Here is a 19,838-nt window from a genome sequence, read left to right on the forward strand (position 1 = left end):
TGAAACAAGAGTGAGGAGAGACAGTGAAAGAGGCGACACCATTGCTGCGCGTGCCCTCCTCCTTCTCACCTTTCGCCAGACGCTCCTCTCCGCTTTCTTTCTAGAGTTTGGGTTTGGGCTAGTTGGTAGCGGTAATCCATGACTTCGTGTAGCGCCGACAAAACGACAAGGACAAAGGGGGGAGACGGGCACAAGCGCTGACTTCCAACTGAGTTTATTGAAGAAATGCGTGAAATTAAAAACACTTATCAAAAGAAACAAAGATAGGAAAGAACAGAAAGCCGTCGCCGCTGCGTTCGGTCGTCTTTGGTTACACTCTTTTTAAAGCCACGTGTGTGAATTCAAGTGACGTCACATGGGTAATCGTTGTGGGTGTCGTTTACAGCTTCGCAGTCAACCACCAACACAGCGTAGATTGGAGCCAATCCTTTTCATATTAAAATTTCAGTTAGACGCGCCTGTCCGTGTGTCCTCTCTTGTTCCCGTTTGCATGCGCTATTTTTATTTTATTTATTTATAGATACTGTGATATCGTACCGAGATCGTAGCAGGGTGGGTTACATCTTTGTAACGAGTACATAATATCACACAGAATTGCACAGAAACATAGCAGGTGGCATGTAATAGAAAAAAAAGACAACAACAGCAATCAAAACAAGTGCGACTCGAATAAGGATAATATTTATTTGTAGGTAGCAAAGGTAGGTCAGATTGCATCAATGATAAATGTGGCAACGTCGTCCCAAAACACGTCATTGACGTAGAAGTAACACTGTGACGTCGTACAGGTCAAGACCCAAACGTAGGTGTCATCTGGAACTTTTTAAAGCAAAGCTTTTTACCTCTACCCCCCCCCCCCCTTCCAGGGTTCTTTCGCGACCGTTGGTGTCAACAGAAAACTGCCGCGAACAAATAAGAGAATTTACTGGTGCCGCCAGTAATCGAACCTGGAACTAATCAACTACCAAAGCGAGAGCCCGTTGTCTTACCGATTTATCTAGGAGCCCACGCGGAGACGGGGAAGGCAGGTGGTGCACTCACCGAGAACATCTACGGGTTTACTCCCTCCATTCTCTCTGAATGCCACGTGATAGCGTCACGCGACCTCTCGAGCCGCTGTGCGCTCCGCCCACGGCACGTCTAGCGGCCCTGCGAGCGCCTTGCGGGTCTAATAGAAATTACAAAAATTAAAGGAAGCTCACACCAACTCAAGGCTTCTAGTACGCCAATGTCCTAAAGCCTGTGGCCTCCAGTGTTCACGTAAAAATCACAGCTCTTTGTCGCCCGCCTTCCCACTAAACGACACATCAAGGAACACAATCAAATACCCATTGATGCCCAGCATAGAATGTAACTCCTCTTGATGTACTCCCGGACTCTTGGCGACGAGAACTAAAGATTCTCCCTTTGCTTAAAAAAAATTGGCGTAAATACACCCTGTGAATTCGGTTGGAAAGCAAAGCTGTAAACGGTACTAACGAAGATCACTCATGTGACTCACTTAAATTCACTCACGAAGCTCTAAAAATAGTGAAACCAGAGAGAAGTGAACTGCACTTAACCACGCCCTTTATTACTTCAAAGAGATATTCTTGGTAATGGTAAATTAATACGTGCTGCATGAACGGGGCTTGGCTGAATTGTATTGGTGTAGCACATGAGTGGAAACTTTTATAAAATGAAGCTCAAACCCGGTGTTAGACGATCTCAATTCTCTGGCTCTGCCATGGCGGGCGGAGGCGACGAGTTCGGCGGCAGAGACGAAGGAGAAGCAGGAGAAGGAGGAAATACTTCTATTCAGATTACTTACCGGCCCAGAGTGGTGCCCAGGGGAGTGGTGCCTTCTTCACTGTAGCCCATATTCAGTCGGCGCCGCCTGTGCTCTGTCCACCAGCTTAAGCTGGGTAGTCAGTGAGGGGCTGGACAGCAGCATCTCCAATTGCTCTTGTTCGGTAGTTGACGGAAAGAGAGGAGGGTGCTCCGGGCTACAGTCGCACAGCCCGATTATGTGGCAGAGTTTTCCAAGTTTTGAGCAAAATTTACATTCGTCTTAGCTATTCGGTGCATTAAGTTAAGACGCGTAGGGTGTGGGAAGGAGCCGGATTGTATGGGCCGTAGGGTAGTTTGTTGTTCTATGGAAAGGTCAGGGTAAGGCGAAGGTACGGTCTTCCTGGTATTCCGAGTCCTTCCTCCACGCGATCCTCCCGTGGAGGAGGTCCTCGAAAGCGATTTCCCCATGCATAAGCATTGCGGAATCCTCCCCTCAGCCGAGTGAAGGGAGCAAATGGAGTGGAGGACGGACTCAGAATACAGCCCAGTGAGAATGCGATAATGCTGGGTTGTGTCCTTGAACGAGACAAGCGGGTTACTGTCCTCGTGCAGCTCAGTAGCACGGGGGTAAAAGTGCAGGCTTGGTGGGCGTACTCGTTGCGCTTCACAGAAGCGTGAGCTGGTTTCCAAGTGAGCTGAACGGAACTGTGTGGGGAGTGGTTTTGAAGCACATGCAGTGCAGGTATGGACACCAATTCCGACAGGTAATTCCGGTAGGATTGTTGGGAATCTTACTTTACGAACTCCTCGTTGAGTGAGAGCCAAGGCGATGACTGCCTCTTCTCCTGGCGCCATGTCCTCGGTGTTGAGTGAGGCACAAGCAAGGAGTTTGGTTGTGGAGGTAGCCACGATGATGACGTACTGCCGCTATCGATGTTGGGAGGCGTCTGTGTAGAAAACTTCATGATCCTTACCGAGGATGGAGTCTAGCGCTTGAGCCCATCTTTGTCCTTGGAAGATAGATGACCACGGAAACTTTTCAGTACGCGACAATAAGACGACACAGAATTTTGGTTAAAGGTGTGAGCAGAGTTCCTTTTGAGCGTTTCGCCGGCCATCCCTAAGAAAAGGGAAAGCGCAATACATATATGCATACACTGATCTAGAAAACACTTCCTATTGATAAATAATCTACTCAAAATGCATATCCAAGGGATGAGACGTACAAGATTGAGCCTTGGATCCCGTCCTCTACAGCCTGTGGCTTTGATGAGGCCCTCGCACCAATCAATAGCACACACTCCGGGACTTCCGCCTTCCAGCGCCTCGCGCTTCAAGAACACGTGGAACATCAGGAGTTCTCGTTTGGGGACATCAACAACACATAAAACCCTAGCTATCTACGCTTCGCGTTAAAAAAAAACAGACTCAACGTGCACACCAGATACAGCTCATTTATTCTGTTAACTCGCGAACTAAACCACCTCTCCACAGGTGAGTCTCTTCAGCCTTCTTTGGGGTACGGTTAGCTGCACAATTGTGTAGACCCGACTTGCGGAGTACGATGTGTTCAGCGAGTGAGCACGGAAGTGGCGGATGCGCATCCTTTGCACACGTAGCTGTTTGCCCGAACAACCTGAGCGATGCTGTTGGGTCCGCACTCATTTCCGGGTGTCTTGTCAATGCCTGCGAAACACATGCGGTGTGGCGTCAATGACATTGTTATTTCGGAGCGAGAAAACGTTTAGACAACTCCACGAGCTTGTGAAAAGTTTCTATATAGTTGATAAATGTTGACGCGCGTAACCGATGGCGCGTCCGAGGTCGAGCTCCTCACTGGAAACGACACCGTGGTTAGACGAAGGTATTGAAGCTAAATGTACGGAAACACTCTCGGGCTAATTTAGAGTTGAGGGATTAAAAGGGAAAGCATAACCTCTACGATGCTTGTTATTTACCGTAAAAATGCATCGGCATACCACAACAGGTTTTTGTGGGTCTAGTAATTGATATAGCCACCACGGGATGTTTGTTTTTTTTTTGGTAATGTTTGGTACACAGGGACTGAGAGTTGCAACATCAAACCACAGTAGTGTCGCTGCACGTCTTCGTTATACGTATTTGTTTACTGCGTTCTTTTTGTAGGAGAGGCCCAAATGAAGGGCATAGAGGTGCTATTTATCGAATCGGCGGCAAAGTTTATAGGCGGCAACATTACTCAGGCAAATTAAACCTTCGGGGGCACTCAGTGAAAAAAAATTTAAATATCAGCACGATACAGGTATGACTCTTTTCGTTAAAGGAGTAGTGGAAATTTCAAAGCTGAGAAAACTGTAAAATGCTTGCTTTTTAGCAGGAGATATCCCCCAGCAAGTTTTAACAGCAACCGTTCGGCGTGACATATTTTAAATACATTTTAATCTTTGCCCGCACGAGAAAGCCCAGAGCAGGCAAGCATGACATCGCCTGCTGTTTGACCTAAACTGCCGACGTCGGGCTCCCGTGGCGTAGCCGACGCGCTGGCTAGGGTTGGCGAGTGACGCCGTGTGTACACGTCATGTTTTTCGGAATGACGTCATGCTTCCCGGGACCGTGGGGAGGGTGAAAACCTCAGCCGGTCTAGAGTTCCTGTATATCGCGTAGCGCAAGAGTTGCGCGTCACATTGTCACCCCTTAAACACTCGGTGCTGTGGAGAATTAATCTGCGTAACATTCCTTTCTCAACTACCTTCGGGTGGGAGTACATACGCGCTTTCAGATGCACCCCCTTCTCTGGAATGGCGCAACAATACTCGGCGGTATTAAAGCTATAAATTAAAATTATCTGCAGCAAAAGACTGCGATAAATATTTAATAAAACGCCGCTATTTGAAAAAGTTACTTTGCGGTTAGCCGCCAGATGTTTTCAGCGAACACAACTTTGGTTCGATACACCTTTCGGAAATGATTAAATCGCCCTTTAAAGACACCCTGCAGACAAAACACAAGTTTGGTTCCTTCGAACGATTTCCTGGTTAGAATCATTGACAGCACCCATAGCGCACACCGCTTAAGTAACCTATATAAAAGGAAAAAAGGGAATGTCTATGCGGCCCACTAGCTCATTTCCCGCAATAGAACTTATGATGGCATATGCATGTGCCCAACTGCGCGATTGCTTGAGAGCGACAAAAGGAAACGCAAATTAGGCACGGCTAATAAGCTTGCCGAACGAACTATTTGCGCCTAAATATAATGCAATTAATTTTACAGCACAAGGTAGCGGGTTCGATTCCTAGCCGCGGTGGCCGCTTTTATGATGGAGGCGAAAAGCAAAAACGCCGTGTGTACGAAATTTCGGCGCACGTTAAAGATCTCCAGGTGGTCAAAATTAATCCGGAGCCCTCCACTACGGCGCGCCTCATCGACTGCGTTGCGTCGGCGTGTTAAGCCCTACAATCAATCAATCAATCATTTTACAGCAGTAAGAATGGTGCGGTAAACAATGAAAGTTACGAAATTACACGTAAGGGAAGAAGTACTGATGCGCACGGCTGTTGGTACCGGGCACACTATGTTTTAGCTGCACACCGAAGTCCTCCGCTTTGCAGTTCTTACAAGGCACTCGCCGATTGCCGCAAGCGATGTTGCCTTACGCGATCCTGTTTGTCAAGGATACCCCATGTTTCACGAAACAATTACTTTCTACAGTAACAGAAACAAGGTGCACATTCAGTCCAAATTAAAGCAACGGCGGACAACTGTGCGTGAATGCGTATGGTAGCGCTTTCTGGTAATACCGGACGGACGGCAAGCAAGGCTGTAGAGCCGAAGGACGCAGTGGAAGGTCGTTTGAATACGCGCACTTACAACTTCATTGCAGACGGAGTGAAAACGCGCGATTTGGCCGGAGAATCAAAATTTTAGCTTAAGTAGACTGATTTCACATTGAGTACGGCGTGATTTGCTGCAGGACAAGCGCTGTAGCACTATAAAACACGAAATCTTTCGAATAAAACAAACTCCTGTTTGGTCTGCATGGCCCCTTTAAGGACGAAGCCCACTTATTCAGCAAGTACTGACGATAACCATGCTCATCAGTGCACTCGAACGAGCGAATAGCTTTGTTGTTTGTACGTAGTTATTAACTTTGGGCTAATTGACTTCAAAATACACGTAGCGACAAACGAGCATACTCACAAACTGCACGGTGCGTGCCATAGCAGGGACACTTGATGCACACCAATCCGGTAGCGTCATAGGCGCACACCTGATTAGAGCCGCACTTGGGACCCTGCGAAGAATACAAAGCAACGTTTCTTTATTTTGAAGGCGAATACTTCGAATCGTTGCTTGTATCGAACACCGTGAACCTAACATCGAAGGTTTTTATTCATTGAATGGGAAATATTCCTAGCCCTAGAAAAAACCGGGTACGGCAGACACATTCAGATGTGTTAAGAGAGCTATAACTGATTGTTTTCATCAGCATAAAGACTAGAGCATTGATATACATGCACAAAGTTTCTAAGATAGCGATATTCATTAGCGCCTCGTCTTTAGAGCCTGTTAAAGCGATCAATAATGGCATACAACAACCTCCAACGTGAGGAAACCATCGAGTTGAATTAAAATGCAACTCGTATTTTTCCCCGAGTAAGAGAAAAAAGATTGTGTACAACGTCTGTGCAGAGAACATCGCTTCGACTGTTGGGTAAACAGGTAAAGGCTAAATTCAATGCACCGCGAAGTTTGTATGTTTGAAATGCTGCGCATTAACTCGAGTGCGACTCTCGCTTAAGCGATTGTTGAGGTTAACTTGCGCTAATTTATTCGACATTTGAAATTATTCCCTCATGATACAGAAACGCGGCGTTCTGAAATACTGCAAAAATGTTTAAATACGTCAAAATTGGGTTTCTTGAACGAGCAATGACACCACTTACGTTGCGTCCTCCACATCGACTCTCCTTGTCTTCAAGGAACAAGCCTGAAAAAAAAAGGTATAGCGACTATGAGACGCAAGATATGTGCACTCAGAAAAATGGGTTTACCTTCACACTGTTTTAAAAAAAACTTGCCTCTATACAGATCAGTTACATTGCGTAATTGTAGTTCGCTAAAGCCCTTAAAATATAGGGCATTGCCGCCAGCCACCATGCCTACTCCAATTTCGAACACCATGAGATTTAAACCTGGTGCACAGAAGCTTAGGATAAGCCGCCAAAAAAGAAGTCTAAAATGTGGCCAATATGCGCCAAAACTTGCTGCACGAAGTTGCCTGATTACCATGGTGAAAACAGTTGCCAGGTGTTATCTACCGCGTGAACCATCAAGTCACCGCCAAAAAAACACGGGGAATGTGTACAACAAGAAAAATACAGAAATACCCAAAATTTTGGGTAGCAACCTTACCCAGCTATACAACTCGTCACTAATCAAATGATTCGGGTTGACCTGGTCTAAATAGTGTTGAATTATGGTGGCCATGGAAGCATTCTTTGATTTCGCCCAATCGGTCATACCGCTTCCGCACACTGACTAGCAAGTCACTGCTAATTAGTGATAGTGACTGGCTGGTCGGTGAGCGGAAACGGTTGGCCGATTGTGTAGAAATCAGGATAGACTGCTCCCATCCATTACGATAATCCTCGCAGTTGTGGTTCCGCATATGCCGGTCTTGATTTTACCCAACCGGCCAAACCGCTTCCGCTGAATGATTAGCCAGAGTCACTACCAAGAATTAACAGTTTCTCTGGGTAGACAGTGAGCGGAAGCGGTGTGCCCGGTTGGGTAAAATCAACTACAACTGCTCCCTTGGCGGCCATGATGCAACACTATTTAGACCGTTGCCGACGGGGTATTGATCAGTACACACAATTATTGCAAAAAAAAGTTATTTGAAGAGTTTGAGAAGTTTTTTGAGCGTTTCTATGAAAACGACGCCTTCATGGTGAACCGGGGCAGCGACCGTTGGCTACAGTTTAACAAGAAAAAGGAAACGTGGCGTTAAACAGTCGTGGACCATGACAAGATAGGACGGATGCATGCGCACGTATCTGTCGTATCTTGTCTTCGTCGAAGTACGTTTTGTTTCTTTTTTTCGTCAGCTACAAATTTAGCGGCGGCATATTACCCGCTCAGTCATAAGTCCGACTGAGCGGCATGACCAACTTCAGGTACGATAACGCACTGCCTACTGTTTCACCGAACACGGCTACTACAGAACACGGATGATTTCGGCTTCCTCGTAACTCGGAGATGTGCTAATGCATAGTGCAGAAAACAAATCCCAAAAACTGCTTAAGAATCCAATTGTCATGCCACGCCCAAACCAACAGTGAGGGTCTTCCGATACCCGTATACCCTGCGACGACATTGATTACCAGACGCAGTTTCATCTCTAGTATACTTACTGAAAAAAACTATGGTGCCAACTAAGCACAGAGCGTATACGCTAAAGTTACCACCGGCGCTCACGAGGCTGATCCTCCGCACTCGGTTGCTCATGCGCATGCGCAAAAACACCTGACAAGGCCAGGCGCTATCCTGAGCTGCCTCTCTCTATCGAACATTTGCTTAGTGCTTGTCCAAAGTACTCGAGTGAGCGAATGAACCTTGAGACAGCTTTACTACGCTTGGACACTCGCCCTCTGTCCGAACAAAAGATTTTGGGCACGTGGGCTGACAACAGGAACCAAAGCCTAGCCGTTAAAGCCCTGTTAACATTTCTTGGTGACTCCTCTTTGGATTCTCGCCTCTAGGTTGTGACAAAATTGAACAGACTGCGAAATAATGTCTGAGCAGTTTTTTTTTCATGGATGATAGTCATGTGCTTAAAAGTGAACTGTTGTCATCTCATTCAGCGCCCCGTTGTACGTGAGACGTTTATTGGTTTACTGCTTGTACATAGTTCATTTGTCGCTTTCATTTTCATTCCCCATACCTTCCATATTCATTCCTTTCTCTTTCTGTCCCCAGTACCCTCCCCCCAGAGGGAAGTAGCAGGCCCAAGATCAATTTCTCAGGCCGACCTCTTCTCCTTTTTCAATAAACATTTACTCTCTCTCTCTCTCTGCGTAAGCTGGCACTTCGTACTCTGTTAACACTTCTGCCCACGATATGCTCATATTTCACGAGTTGGCTTTTTAACTGTGGTACCACATCGAGCAATGAAACGCCGATATCGTTTAAACAATGCAGCAACTGGCAGCAATTTTCGCGTGTTTGTGGCTCATTCTACATGTCTTACTATTCGACGCGCAGAACTTGAGATGAAAAGGTCACGGCTGCAGGATTAGCCAAATCATCCTTGGCCGATTGTAAACGTTTAAAATGGCCTTGTTGACCAGCTGACTTCCAGCTCTTTTGTCACGAATTCTTTGTCAGCGTTGTAGCAGGAAAGCTGCCTCTTGAAAGTCTACGACCAGGACCTTGTTTACAGACCACATGTTCTTCCTTGCGAATTTAGCAACCCAGACAGCTGCATAGCCAGTTGCCAAATATTTACGCCCGCTCTAGGTTCATATATGGTTTAACTTCGATTTCAAGTGCACTATTTCGCGCCGCGGCTATGGATTCTGTAACTCCCTAACTCTCACTCCATAACGCCCTGCTTTCGATAAGAACGAACACGGCAGTTATTCATTTTTTTTTCTCCGCCTTTGAGAAAACAGCTCAGTCGTTTGCGAAGGAAATTATACGATTATATACGGAAGGTATGTGATGACCGATATTGGTGTTGAAGTAACAAATGCGATTCCTCTCTGGACAGGACAGCGCAAAAAAAGGCCGCGTAAGCCTTGCTCTGCTGGAAACGACCGAAGACAACGGTTCTCTGCCACCCCTGCCTCGTAACACATTACCTCTCCCTTATACCTATCACGCTCTTTGCTTCCCCTTCTACTGCTCGCATGGCTAATTCAATTGCGATTTGCCGAAGTCAGTACAATTGTCACGCACTCGCGCTGCTTTCGTTGGTTAGATACCACATATAGGTAACCGGCAAGAAGCGCAAAGGCTCAAGGGTACGTCGTCTGCTCCCGCCACTTCTGGTTCGATAGCTCCCCTGGCCTCCCGTACACCGGCGGCTTTCTCGCGCGTATATGCCTTTTTATGTGCTTTCACCAAAACAAGAAACTCATGCACCGCACCGTCAATGAATGACAACGATTGAGACGCCGGCGTACGGGAGGCCAGGGGAGCTCTCGAACCAGAAGTGGCGGGAGCAGACGACGTACCCGTAAACCTTCGAGCTTCTTATCTCTCACCTATTGCCTCAGACACTCCGGAGATATTCTTGGCGCTGCATAAAGTAAAACATGTATGACCCACGTGATTGGTTTTGGTCATTTGGAGCGGTTACGCCAAGGTATGAGTAAACACCGACTTCGAATAATTTTGGCGGGGCGGTTAAATTTAGTGACTCAGATGGACAGCGAGACCAAAATGTGCGCGTTAAGTAGCCCAAAAAGGCCAGTCTATACTTTCGGTCACCCGCGCTGACAACGTCGCCGCCGGCCTCAAACCGACGGCCACACTGCTCCCGTGAACCCGATTAAGGCTCAAGTCTCTATCTACCTCTCTATCTCTCTCTCTCTCTCTCTCTCTCTCTCTCTCTCTCAGCTGGACAGGGAAAACTAGCGATTTGCATAAGCGCTTCTATTCGCCTCTTCCTTGTACACTTCTGCGCGCTCTTCCATACTCGCATGTATAAACTCGCCCACACGCAAATGTTCCTTCCAGAAGCTTGGCGGGCAACCGTATTCTGAAGACCCTTGAATGCATTCATAACTATTCGTCATTTTCGCGCAGGCTGTTTGTCCAAACGAATCTGCATGGTGGGTGCGCCGTTATTCACATCAACATAAATTTTAAGGCCGCATTTCAAGATACTCACATTCGTATGGGTCTGACGGGCAGTCCTTCAGGCGGCACTCGTAGCCAGGTTGACACTGGCGCAAAAAAAAAATGAAATTTTTCAGACTCTTCAGAGAGATCACACATACCTTTCAAGCTAAAGCGATTTGCATTTTTATTTACCTTCACAATACCAGCTGGCTCCCGAAAGTTTCTCAAGACGATTTATTTAGTACTCCTTGAATCAATGGCAGGCGTTCTTCAGTTGCATGTCGGATTAGCATTGAGGGACTCTGCTAAAACTATTGAGGGAGTTTAACGCGCCGAAACTATACACCCGGGCTAGGACGCGCGCCGTAGTGCAGTACTCCAGAGTAATTTAGACAATCCGGGGATCTTTAACATGCGCGGAAACCTCAACACACGATCGTTTTCCCGCGACTAGAAACTAATCAGCCCAATGGAACGTGGCTGTTCCGTACAGTTCCAAAATCCCGAAGAACAGCAGTTGGACAGATTTAAAAATACAGCTAGCGTTTACATGGCAGCGACAGTTTTTACCGCGTCGACGTCATGTAAACGCGGGAATGCGCTCGGAAGACGCAGCGAAGTCGCTGTGCCAGAAGGCTTGGACGCATTTCCTTACAGCTTCTCTGGCTCGTTGCGATGTGGTTCTGTCACAGCCATGTAACCGCAGCAATAGCCGGCTTGCTCCGCGCCCAGAGGCATCACTTTAAAGCGAAGCTTTCTATGATTCACCGATGTCCTCGTTCGTCGCGAAAACGCCTTCTTGCAGGGCAGCGAACTTTGCACAATGGGTTCCTTAAAATGACCATCTTGATAAGCGAATGGGGAAAGTTTGGCGTTTTAATCATATTTCCCTTAAGAATTGGGACTTACATTTTTTTTCGGGAATTAAGGCAAGGAAAGGCTAGTACAAAACAGCGCAAGATAACTCACCGTGCACGAAGACGAGGAAACGTCCACGCCTGCGAACGACAGAGAAAGCAAGAGCCTTATCCAGCAAGCGCGTATAATCTGCTAGAGCAATGTTATAGCCTGCATGGCAGCGTAGATATCGCGTATACATAAAAAAGAAAAAACTACTTACAGTGACGCTCGGTCTCGCAGTTAGCGCGGCTGGAGTAGTTGGCGTGCAGAACGCAACGCTGTCGTCCCGCACAGTCAGCATCCTGGCACAAATAAAATGTCATTTAAGGAAGGAACACAAATGGCAACATGCATTTTCGAACGGCAGACAACCAATCGCCACACTGGAAATGATTCTTGGGTGGAATTGCAATGACATGTGAACGTCCGATACCTAGAAGATAGGGTTCTCCAATATACACATGTCCGCCGTGCGAGGCACGAGACACGCATACGTTGGAGCCGGCATTTTGGGCCACTCGCTCACCGCCGCAGCAAGTCGCTGTAGAGAGATCACGCTATAATTTCGGTTGCAACGCGGGTTTCCTAGTGAAGCTTGAATAATCTTATTCATTTCGCGTTGCTGTGTCTTGTGGGGAACGAAAACTGTGCGTTGAGCACTTTAACCCATTAACGGCGGCACGGACCGTTCAAAGGGTGCTTCCACACTACAGGAACCTTAGCAGAAAGCATAAACATTATCCCCCCATTGAAAAAGGGGCGTGGAGAAAAAAAATCGATTTTGTAGAATTCAAATTTGGCGCCCTTGGAAGACCGCCTCATAGTCTCTACAATGGCAGAAAGAGGGCGCCAGGAGTCCGCTATAAGTAGGAGTTACTGTATAAACATCCCCCTCGCGAGGGGCACGATCAAATGCAGAGCATTTCCGGGGGCGCACGACGTTAAGTAGTTTGCGTTACGTTAATGTTGTTGCACTTGTGGCAACTGCTGACGAGAGAGCGCTCGTCAGCAGTAATTTGAATGAGTCAACGATATAAGGCACGTTCGTAGCGTCCCATTCTGTGTCGGCTTTGTGGCGCAGTGGGTAGAGCACCATGTACATTGCGTTCCGCCCGCAGGGTCGAGGGATCGAAACCTGGCGCCGGATAGTATTTTCTTTTTTATATAGTAGGGACAACGACGGTGTGGACTACGGACGTCAACGCGGGTGACATCGTGAGTGAAATGCTCTGCATTCAAAATTTAAGTTGGCCTCACTGATGTAGAAGACAGCTCCGTCACAGACACAATGACGCCGACTGGAACGCAAGCCTGATGTAGTAGCGACCCATCAGCCACTTCCTCGCCCGTCTTTATGACTTCAGTGATGTGTTTGTGCGATCGGCGGTCGCCGACTAAGACCATCAAGAAACACGCTGTGCGATGACACTGGTGCCTCGAGTTTTGCGCGATCGTATCACTTGCATGCTGACGTGCGGGTGGGGCTCATACGTATTTATATCCCCCATTATGTTAGAGAGTTTTGGCTGACCGTTTCTGGCGCTCCACTCCACGCCGATAGCAAGCGGGAGCGCCATTGCGTATGCGTAGCGCGAGGGCACTAGCGGTGATACCGGAGCGGGGACCCACCTTCCTAGCCGGGGCCTCTTAGCGGTAGCTCACGATACCACGCGGGCTTTTACGATGTCTGCCCCCTGCTACGGCGAACTCCGTTTCTCCAGTTGAAGCGCGAGCGACGAAACCGCTAAAGCGCTCCCGAATAAGCAATGGTGCCATGCATCACAACGACGTTTAGAACACAAGCGAAAAACGTCCACCGAAACGCGGGCCTACTTTTATGCACCTCCGAGAGAGACAGCCTTGCCTTGGCTATCCGAAAGTTGAACGGCCTCTTTTAATAAATATTTAGGACCGTTATATCGTGTCAGCGACTATATGCTATAAAAAAAGTGAAATGAGGCAATAAACACCGCACTTTTCCTTATTTGAGTGCCTAAAATACCTTGTCTTATAGTTCGTTTGGGTGAAATTTTGGTTTACACGCGCTCACGGCACGAGCAGTGATGCCAATGATTCCCCGCCGAGAGAGATAGGGTTGCGCTAAGCTAAAAGCGTTTCGGCTGCTATCGCTCCGATCGCGCTGAGCGGGCCACCGGCAGCGGAGCGGACCGTTATAAACGGTCAGCTAAACCTCTTCATCGAGCGCCGACATCGCGTAGCGCGCAATGTGCAAGCTCTGATATTATCTTTTTGGGACGAGAGGTGGTATTAAAGAGTATTTTGGGGTTGGAGTTCGGTTGAGTGAGTTACCGGAACCTAGAATTAAACGAAGTGTTAGTTTGCCTTTATGTCGCTGTAACGCAAAAAAAAAAAACGGGATAACTTAAAATTATGCATAATTAATATAAATATCAATTCCCAACAAGGTTAAAAATCGCACCACCAGCCATTCCTGCGTAGTGACAGCACATCTTAGCAGTTTCCAACGTTGAGCGCTTATTTAAGCCAACTAGTAAAAACTGTTGTATGAAAGCGATATTCTACGCATACTTCGCGTTCGCGTTAGGATTTTGAATTATTACAAACGACGAGATTTTACACACCGAAACTACACCTGCGCTATCAGTGGTGCCCTAGTGGAAAGCTACGAAATATTTTGACAATTTGGGTATGTTAGCCTACGCTGGGATTTTGACACTGGCGTTTTTGCCCCTCGCCGTGACCTGAAAAGTGGCTGGGGCGCTTTGGGATTCAGTTTGATGGCATACTTGCGTAGATCTGCCTCGGATGTTTAATAAACTTTTTTTGAAGTGCAGAAATCGTATCGACCAACGTATCGTAAAAGATACACCAGCTTTCGGATTTTTTCACTCGCACTTGGGCCTTGCGACCGCGAAGAAATGCCTACTATCATTTCTGACTCCTCCTAAGCGATTTGCAAGAAAACTACAGCTGGATAACTGGCCGCATGGAGCCCCAAAGGCAGTTTGAAAGATGGATTCCTCCATCGTAAGCGTGCCCGGTGGGTCTACACGGATATTTTTAAGCGGTGTATCATACACTTTTTTAAGAGGTATATGCCACATTATGTGTCTATGTTATGTGTAGGTACACATATACCTACATGTAAATGGATATATGCTACATTATAAATAATCTAGATATATATACCTATATATATGTAGGTATGCGTATACTTACTTTTTATGCGTTTATGATATATTATGTTATTTATAACAATTGGAGAAAAATTTTTGTCGCGTTTGTTATTATTTGTGTCAAACTAATTTGATTGTTCTCATTATCTGGATATTACAGGGTTAGGATGAATCTCTTAAACCTGATCCTCCGCACACAGGGGGCACGCGCCTTCAATGCTAACTACGCAAGAAAGCTTTGGAGAACATTCAGGAACTGTGGAGGGAATAGTCGAAGTAATGTCATGCCTAGAACACGACCTATCATACGTTGATACCAATCATGTAATTTGTTAATCCCCTAGTACCCAATTCTGTCAATTGGCGAAAGGAGTGCTATGTCTTTTTTAACATGTACTCATAAGTACCAACGCTGATAATATTTTGTAGTGTAATTTTGGGAATTGGACGTCTTCAATGCAGTTTTATTCAAGCGTACTCACCGTCTGGCACGTCGCTGCGGAAACTGCCAGAACACAGCCTGAAAAAAAGGGGGGGGGGAGAAATTAATCACATTCGTGAATCTATATTGCTACTGCCGGTTAGGGCTTCCAAATGCAATCGCTCAAAGGGATACATTCATTTGTGAGCGAGAAGAATCGGAAGAGAAAAAAAGACGCTTCGAATGTTGAATTTTCAAATATTAGTGGCAGTCTCGAAGGGACGCTATGCGTACGATGTAACAAACAGACGTGTGGTGTCACGGTGCGATCTCATAATCGCCGCTAGTCAGCAGACGAGCCTGTCTATCTTGCTCGATCGGGATGCTTTTCCACACCGAGTCACGTTGTTGCTAGTCGGAGCCTCTTTTTCCTCGGAATGTTAGAAGGTTTAATGTTTCCGACGCGCTCAAATGGTGTAACAAAGCGGCAAGCAGTAACCAATTCGCTCCTTTCGACTGACTGCTCTAACACTGGTATTTCTACCTAGAAATCTAGGGTCGTACAGTCGCAGTCGCACGTCTGCACTTTTTTTTTTTTTACTTGGGGCATGCGTGAGCCTGCTAAGCATACTTGGATACGAAAAATACAGAGCGAATCAGTACTTCTATGCCTTAAGATGTGGCCGCGAGTACGGAGTTGCTGTTTTAGCGCAAGAATGCGACTGTTTCGGTGTTTTGAAGCGCCAAGCGGCCCACAGCAGGGTCACTCATTCTTTGGCAGAGCTGGCCGCAGTGACCGGGCCGCAAGATGTTCGAAAAAGAATTTGGAATTTTTGTTTTGGTAATTAGACGTTATTTATTTGGCATAATTTCATATTATATATGGGGCACAATTTAGTTCATGTATGTTCATATTTTACGCCCTTGATTTATTTCGGTCAGCTTAGCGTAAATTTTTGCGCAAATTTTGCAATTTAGAGAATATGTTGGCGTTGGAATCCGTTTCTATCAGAGAGCAAATTTGGTGTGAAGCCACGGCTGGCAACCATGCCTACCGAGCATTGACCGGTCCACCGGACGGTGAGGAAACAAACTTTGGTGCGCAGTTGCGGTTCTTCCTGAAGTGACGTATCCCTTCTTTTGTCTGTTTTAACGCTGTCTTCCTTTCCGCGCTCCTGTTATCTATGCTCCCCATTTCAGCTGCAGGCGAGCGAGCGCTTTTGGCTGCCACTTCCAGTTTCTACTGCGGTGATGACGTCTCGCAGTGAGCGTTGGACGAGACCAGCTGAAAGCGATCGGCTGGCGGCCACGGAAAACAGCTCAATGAGCGTCGTAACGCTCCCCCGCTAAAACCACTACGGCAGATGACTGCGACACGGTTTTCTTTGTTGGAGGCAGGGATAGGAACTCAGACATTTGGAAGGATGCATAAGGAAGCGAGAAAAACGTGCTCAAACACAAATGTAAGAGAAACGTTTAATACCCGTTTTTGCGGGAGACATATATAGGGCCTTCGAACCGTGTACGCGAGTTAAAACAACAGAACGACCGAGTACTTGGGGAGATGAGTGGCGTCAGCCGAGCTGGCAGCGCCATTGGTTGCGGTGGCACTGCGTTCGCGCTTCTAGGGAGACGAAGTCGAAGCGTGGCTCGCGACCACCTCCGTCCATCGGACTGCGTCTCAACGCATCTGGTAATCCCTCGTAAGCGTTGTGCAATAAATTATGCAGCACATGTAGGGCCCAACAAGCAGCAAAGGAGAATAGACTGGGTAAGACGACGCGAAATTCAGATGTAAATGGACAACAAAAAAGCGGGGAGTCAGTGCCGCGGCTAGCGAGCAAACGTGACCAGTGAGATGGTTAGAATGCGAGGAACGGTTGGTCCGAAGTGCGAGGAAGAAGCGCCGCCGTGTTGCGGGCTCATATAGCCGTAGAAAAGCTTGCGCGTTTGGCCGAGTTTCGATTTCTCGAGGGAGACGCTTCGCATTCCCAAACATTCATCAATGGGACCCTTATGGTTTTGCATATGTAAGCAAATACCTGGGAGTTGCATGACAGCAGCTGTCCGCGGCGTGTGGGGCCCACGGCCCAATTTTTCCTTATTGAAACGCTTGCCTACACACAGAGAGATTTGAATAAAACATGGAGGTCTAGACCCTAGACCCTCCGATTGACGCCCGTTCACGCTTCCATGGAGGGCAGCGAATACGCCCCCCAACAAGCGTGCGCTTTTACCCCGCAGGCTGTGGAGCTGCACGAGGGAAGTCACCTGCTTGTCGTTTGCAGATACACAACCCAACATTATCGCTTTCGCAGGCAGACCCTACCTCTGCCCCACCGTGACCTATCCAGGGAACAACAAACTACCACATGGCTCATACAATCCGGCCCCTTCCCACGCCGATGCGTCTTCGCTCAATGCACACGAGTAGCTACGACGCTGAACGTAAATTTTGCTCAGAAGTAGGTACACTCCGCCACATAATCGGGGTGTGCGACGTTAGCCCAGAGAACCCTCCTGTCTTCCCGTGAACATCCCAAGTAGAGCAACGGGAGGTGTTGCTGTCCAGCGCTTCTCTGCCTGTCCAGCTTCAGCTGGTGGCCACAGTACGGGTGACGCACACTGCGTATGGGCTCTTATGCAGTAAGCTCTATCTTGGGCCCGTGGGTTGTTTTCAATGCTAAAAAAAGCATTTCCGCCACGTACTCTTCTTTCTCGTGATCCAATCGAATCCTGCAACCATACGGTTGATGCTTCCTTTTACGGGGAAGCTCTACATAGTTAGGGCAAACAGTTAATCTGTTAGCGAGCATCAACCCCTCCGAAGTTTAGAGGGCGCGTGCGCGATAGCAGCCTAGTGCGGGGGGCGACAAGCCACAAAAGGAAAGGGAACATGGGTCTATCCAATCCAACTGAAGGCTACGAGAAATTCTTATTAAAGGGTGTTCCGGTTTACTAGTTGCGCTGCCGGACAAACAAAAAATATTAAATCGACCCCATTTTTTAACCTTACAACAACACATACAACGGCCAAGTCGCAGCTGGCTGCAGTAAGAACGCCCACTTCAATCACATAGCGGCCACTCCCCCTGGCCACTGCACCCAAGCCTCTGGATTTGCCTTTGCTATAATACTGCTCTCACCGCTACACTTCCAGCCGCGCACAGCTGTCACGACGTTTAGCATAGTTTGATGTCCCAATAAATACGAGCACAGCGCAAAACTGCAACCACCCTATCATGCACTCGCTGAAACAGTGAACACCAGTATCGCAGGTTCGACTAATAGAGTAGTTGCAAATGTTGCGAACGATGAGGTGCCGGTAAACTTATTGAAATCAGTTTTTTGCCCGGGGCAGCCCCCCCGCAAGTACTGCGACTAAAACATTTTAGAATTGCGCTTACCCAGCGCCGCCACTGCAGCCAGCATCAAATGGAAGAACGCCATCGTAGAAGTGAGCCGAGCGTCTAAGTCCTTCCGGAGTAGTAGCACCAGGCACGTCCCACAAAGCAATTGGCAACTGGCCGGACGGAAACAGCTCTCCGCGTCTTTTTTATGCCTACCGCCTGAGTCCGCTGTGAGGGCTTGCAATCGAAGCGAAAGCTTGCCGCACTGGTCGCCAACTGAGCGCAGGGGGAAGTCGAGTCGCGCCTGCGTAGCACACCGGTTGCTTATCTTATGAGGGTCAGCAGCCTCGCAACCCGTCTGGCATTTCAGCACGTGCGGTGTGTGAATGCACGTGGAGAAGGGGGCGTTGAATGGCTTCCTGCGCTTCAAATACGTTGAACTGTTTGCCTAATTCATGATGTTCCTCGATAACGTGTTACGAAAGGATGTGAAAAGGAAGAACGGGAGAGGGCTGTGAATTGCGAAACTGGCGGCAATTTCAAGTTTTCCGAGTTTCCTCTTGCAATACATGGCTTCCTTCAACGAGAAAATAAACAAGAATCAAGATGCTTCTCACACGCGGTGCCGCGATTCCTATTTCATGGGCAGCAAGAAAGGGAAGATCGAGGGAGTGAGTAGGTGCCTTTATAGCCATATAGCAGTGTTTACATACAACCCGCCGCGGTGACTCAGTGGCTAAGACGTTGTGCTCCTGAGCACGAGGTCGCGGGCTCGATTCCCGGCCGCGGTGGCCGCTTATCTGATGGAGGCAAAGAGCAAAAAAATTCACGCATCTCCACGAAGTGAGTCACGACGAGTGGGCGAAGCACTAAGGATCGTTCTGACCGTAAATCACCCGTGAGAGGGCTTGCTGCTGCTGCTAAAATTATTTCCAATCCAATGCAATACAATTCAATTTATTCCAATCCAATCTAATGCGAGGCTCCTCGCGCATGCGCAGCACGGCTCTCCAGGAGCTCTCTCTCTTTCTCTCTTAACCTGTTGTGAACCTTTTATTTTGTTCTTGTTAACCTTTCGTAAACCTTTTTTTCACAGGTGTTTCGATTTACACGGTGCTGTGCCGTGAGCACGGACGCCGCTCGCCGGACAAGCTTCGGCCTTGAGGTTCTTCGCCCCTCAAACGCCCGTGTGCACGATATTTCCGCGCTTGTTAAAGATCCCAAGGTGGTCAAAATTAATTCGGAGCGCTCCACTACGGCGTGCCTCATCGCCTTTCTTGCGTCGGCGCGTTGAACCCTACAATCAATCAGTGCATACATACAGCGGTGTCATGCCTCTTGAGCGATATATATAATTAGCGTGTCCCCGTCACACCTTCCAACAAGAACATAGGCGTTGGTGTGTGTCCG

The 19,838-nt window shown here is 47.7% G+C and overlaps 1 protein-coding gene across 1 annotated transcript; it reads right to left on the reverse strand.

Moving 5' to 3' along the window:
• Positions 1-3,204: 3,204 nt before the first annotated feature.
• On the reverse strand, positions 3,205-18,721 carry LOC144150254 (uncharacterized). Its single transcript, XM_077682111.1, has 8 exons — positions 18,486-18,721; positions 15,140-15,177; positions 11,720-11,801; positions 11,569-11,597; positions 10,649-10,703; positions 6,696-6,739; positions 5,950-6,043; positions 3,205-3,456 (listed from the first exon to the last, which is right to left on the reverse strand). Exons 1-8 carry the CDS (start codon positions 18,526-18,528, stop codon positions 3,341-3,343), a joined length of 501 nt encoding a protein of 166 aa, XP_077538237.1. The 5' UTR covers positions 18,529-18,721; the 3' UTR covers positions 3,205-3,340.
• Positions 18,722-19,838: the final 1,117 nt, after the last annotated feature.

The sequence above is a fragment of the Haemaphysalis longicornis genome, unplaced genomic scaffold, assembly GCF_048455015.1.
Source record: "Haemaphysalis longicornis isolate Haplotype H1 unplaced genomic scaffold, Haemaphysalis longicornis Haplotype H1 scaffold_8, whole genome shotgun sequence".
Classification (NCBI taxonomy): domain Eukaryota; kingdom Metazoa; phylum Arthropoda; class Arachnida; order Ixodida; family Ixodidae; genus Haemaphysalis; species Haemaphysalis longicornis.

What these genes read in the sequence shown, in the direction of transcription:
- LOC144150254 (XM_077682111.1), bottom strand. Translation starts at nt 18,528, where the DNA reads ATGGCGTTCTTCCATTTGATGCTGGCTGCAGTGGCGGCGCTGG. An exon ending in GGCTGCAGTGGCGGCGCTGG is followed by an intron (nt 15,178 to 18,485) that starts GTAAGCGCAATT and finishes CCTTTTTTTCAG; the next exon opens with GCTGTGTTCTGGCAGTTTCC. An exon ending in CCCGTCAGACCCATACGAAT is followed by an intron (nt 6,740 to 10,648) that starts GTGAGTATCTTG and finishes TTTTTTTTTCAG; the next exon opens with GCTTGTTCCTTGAAGACAAG.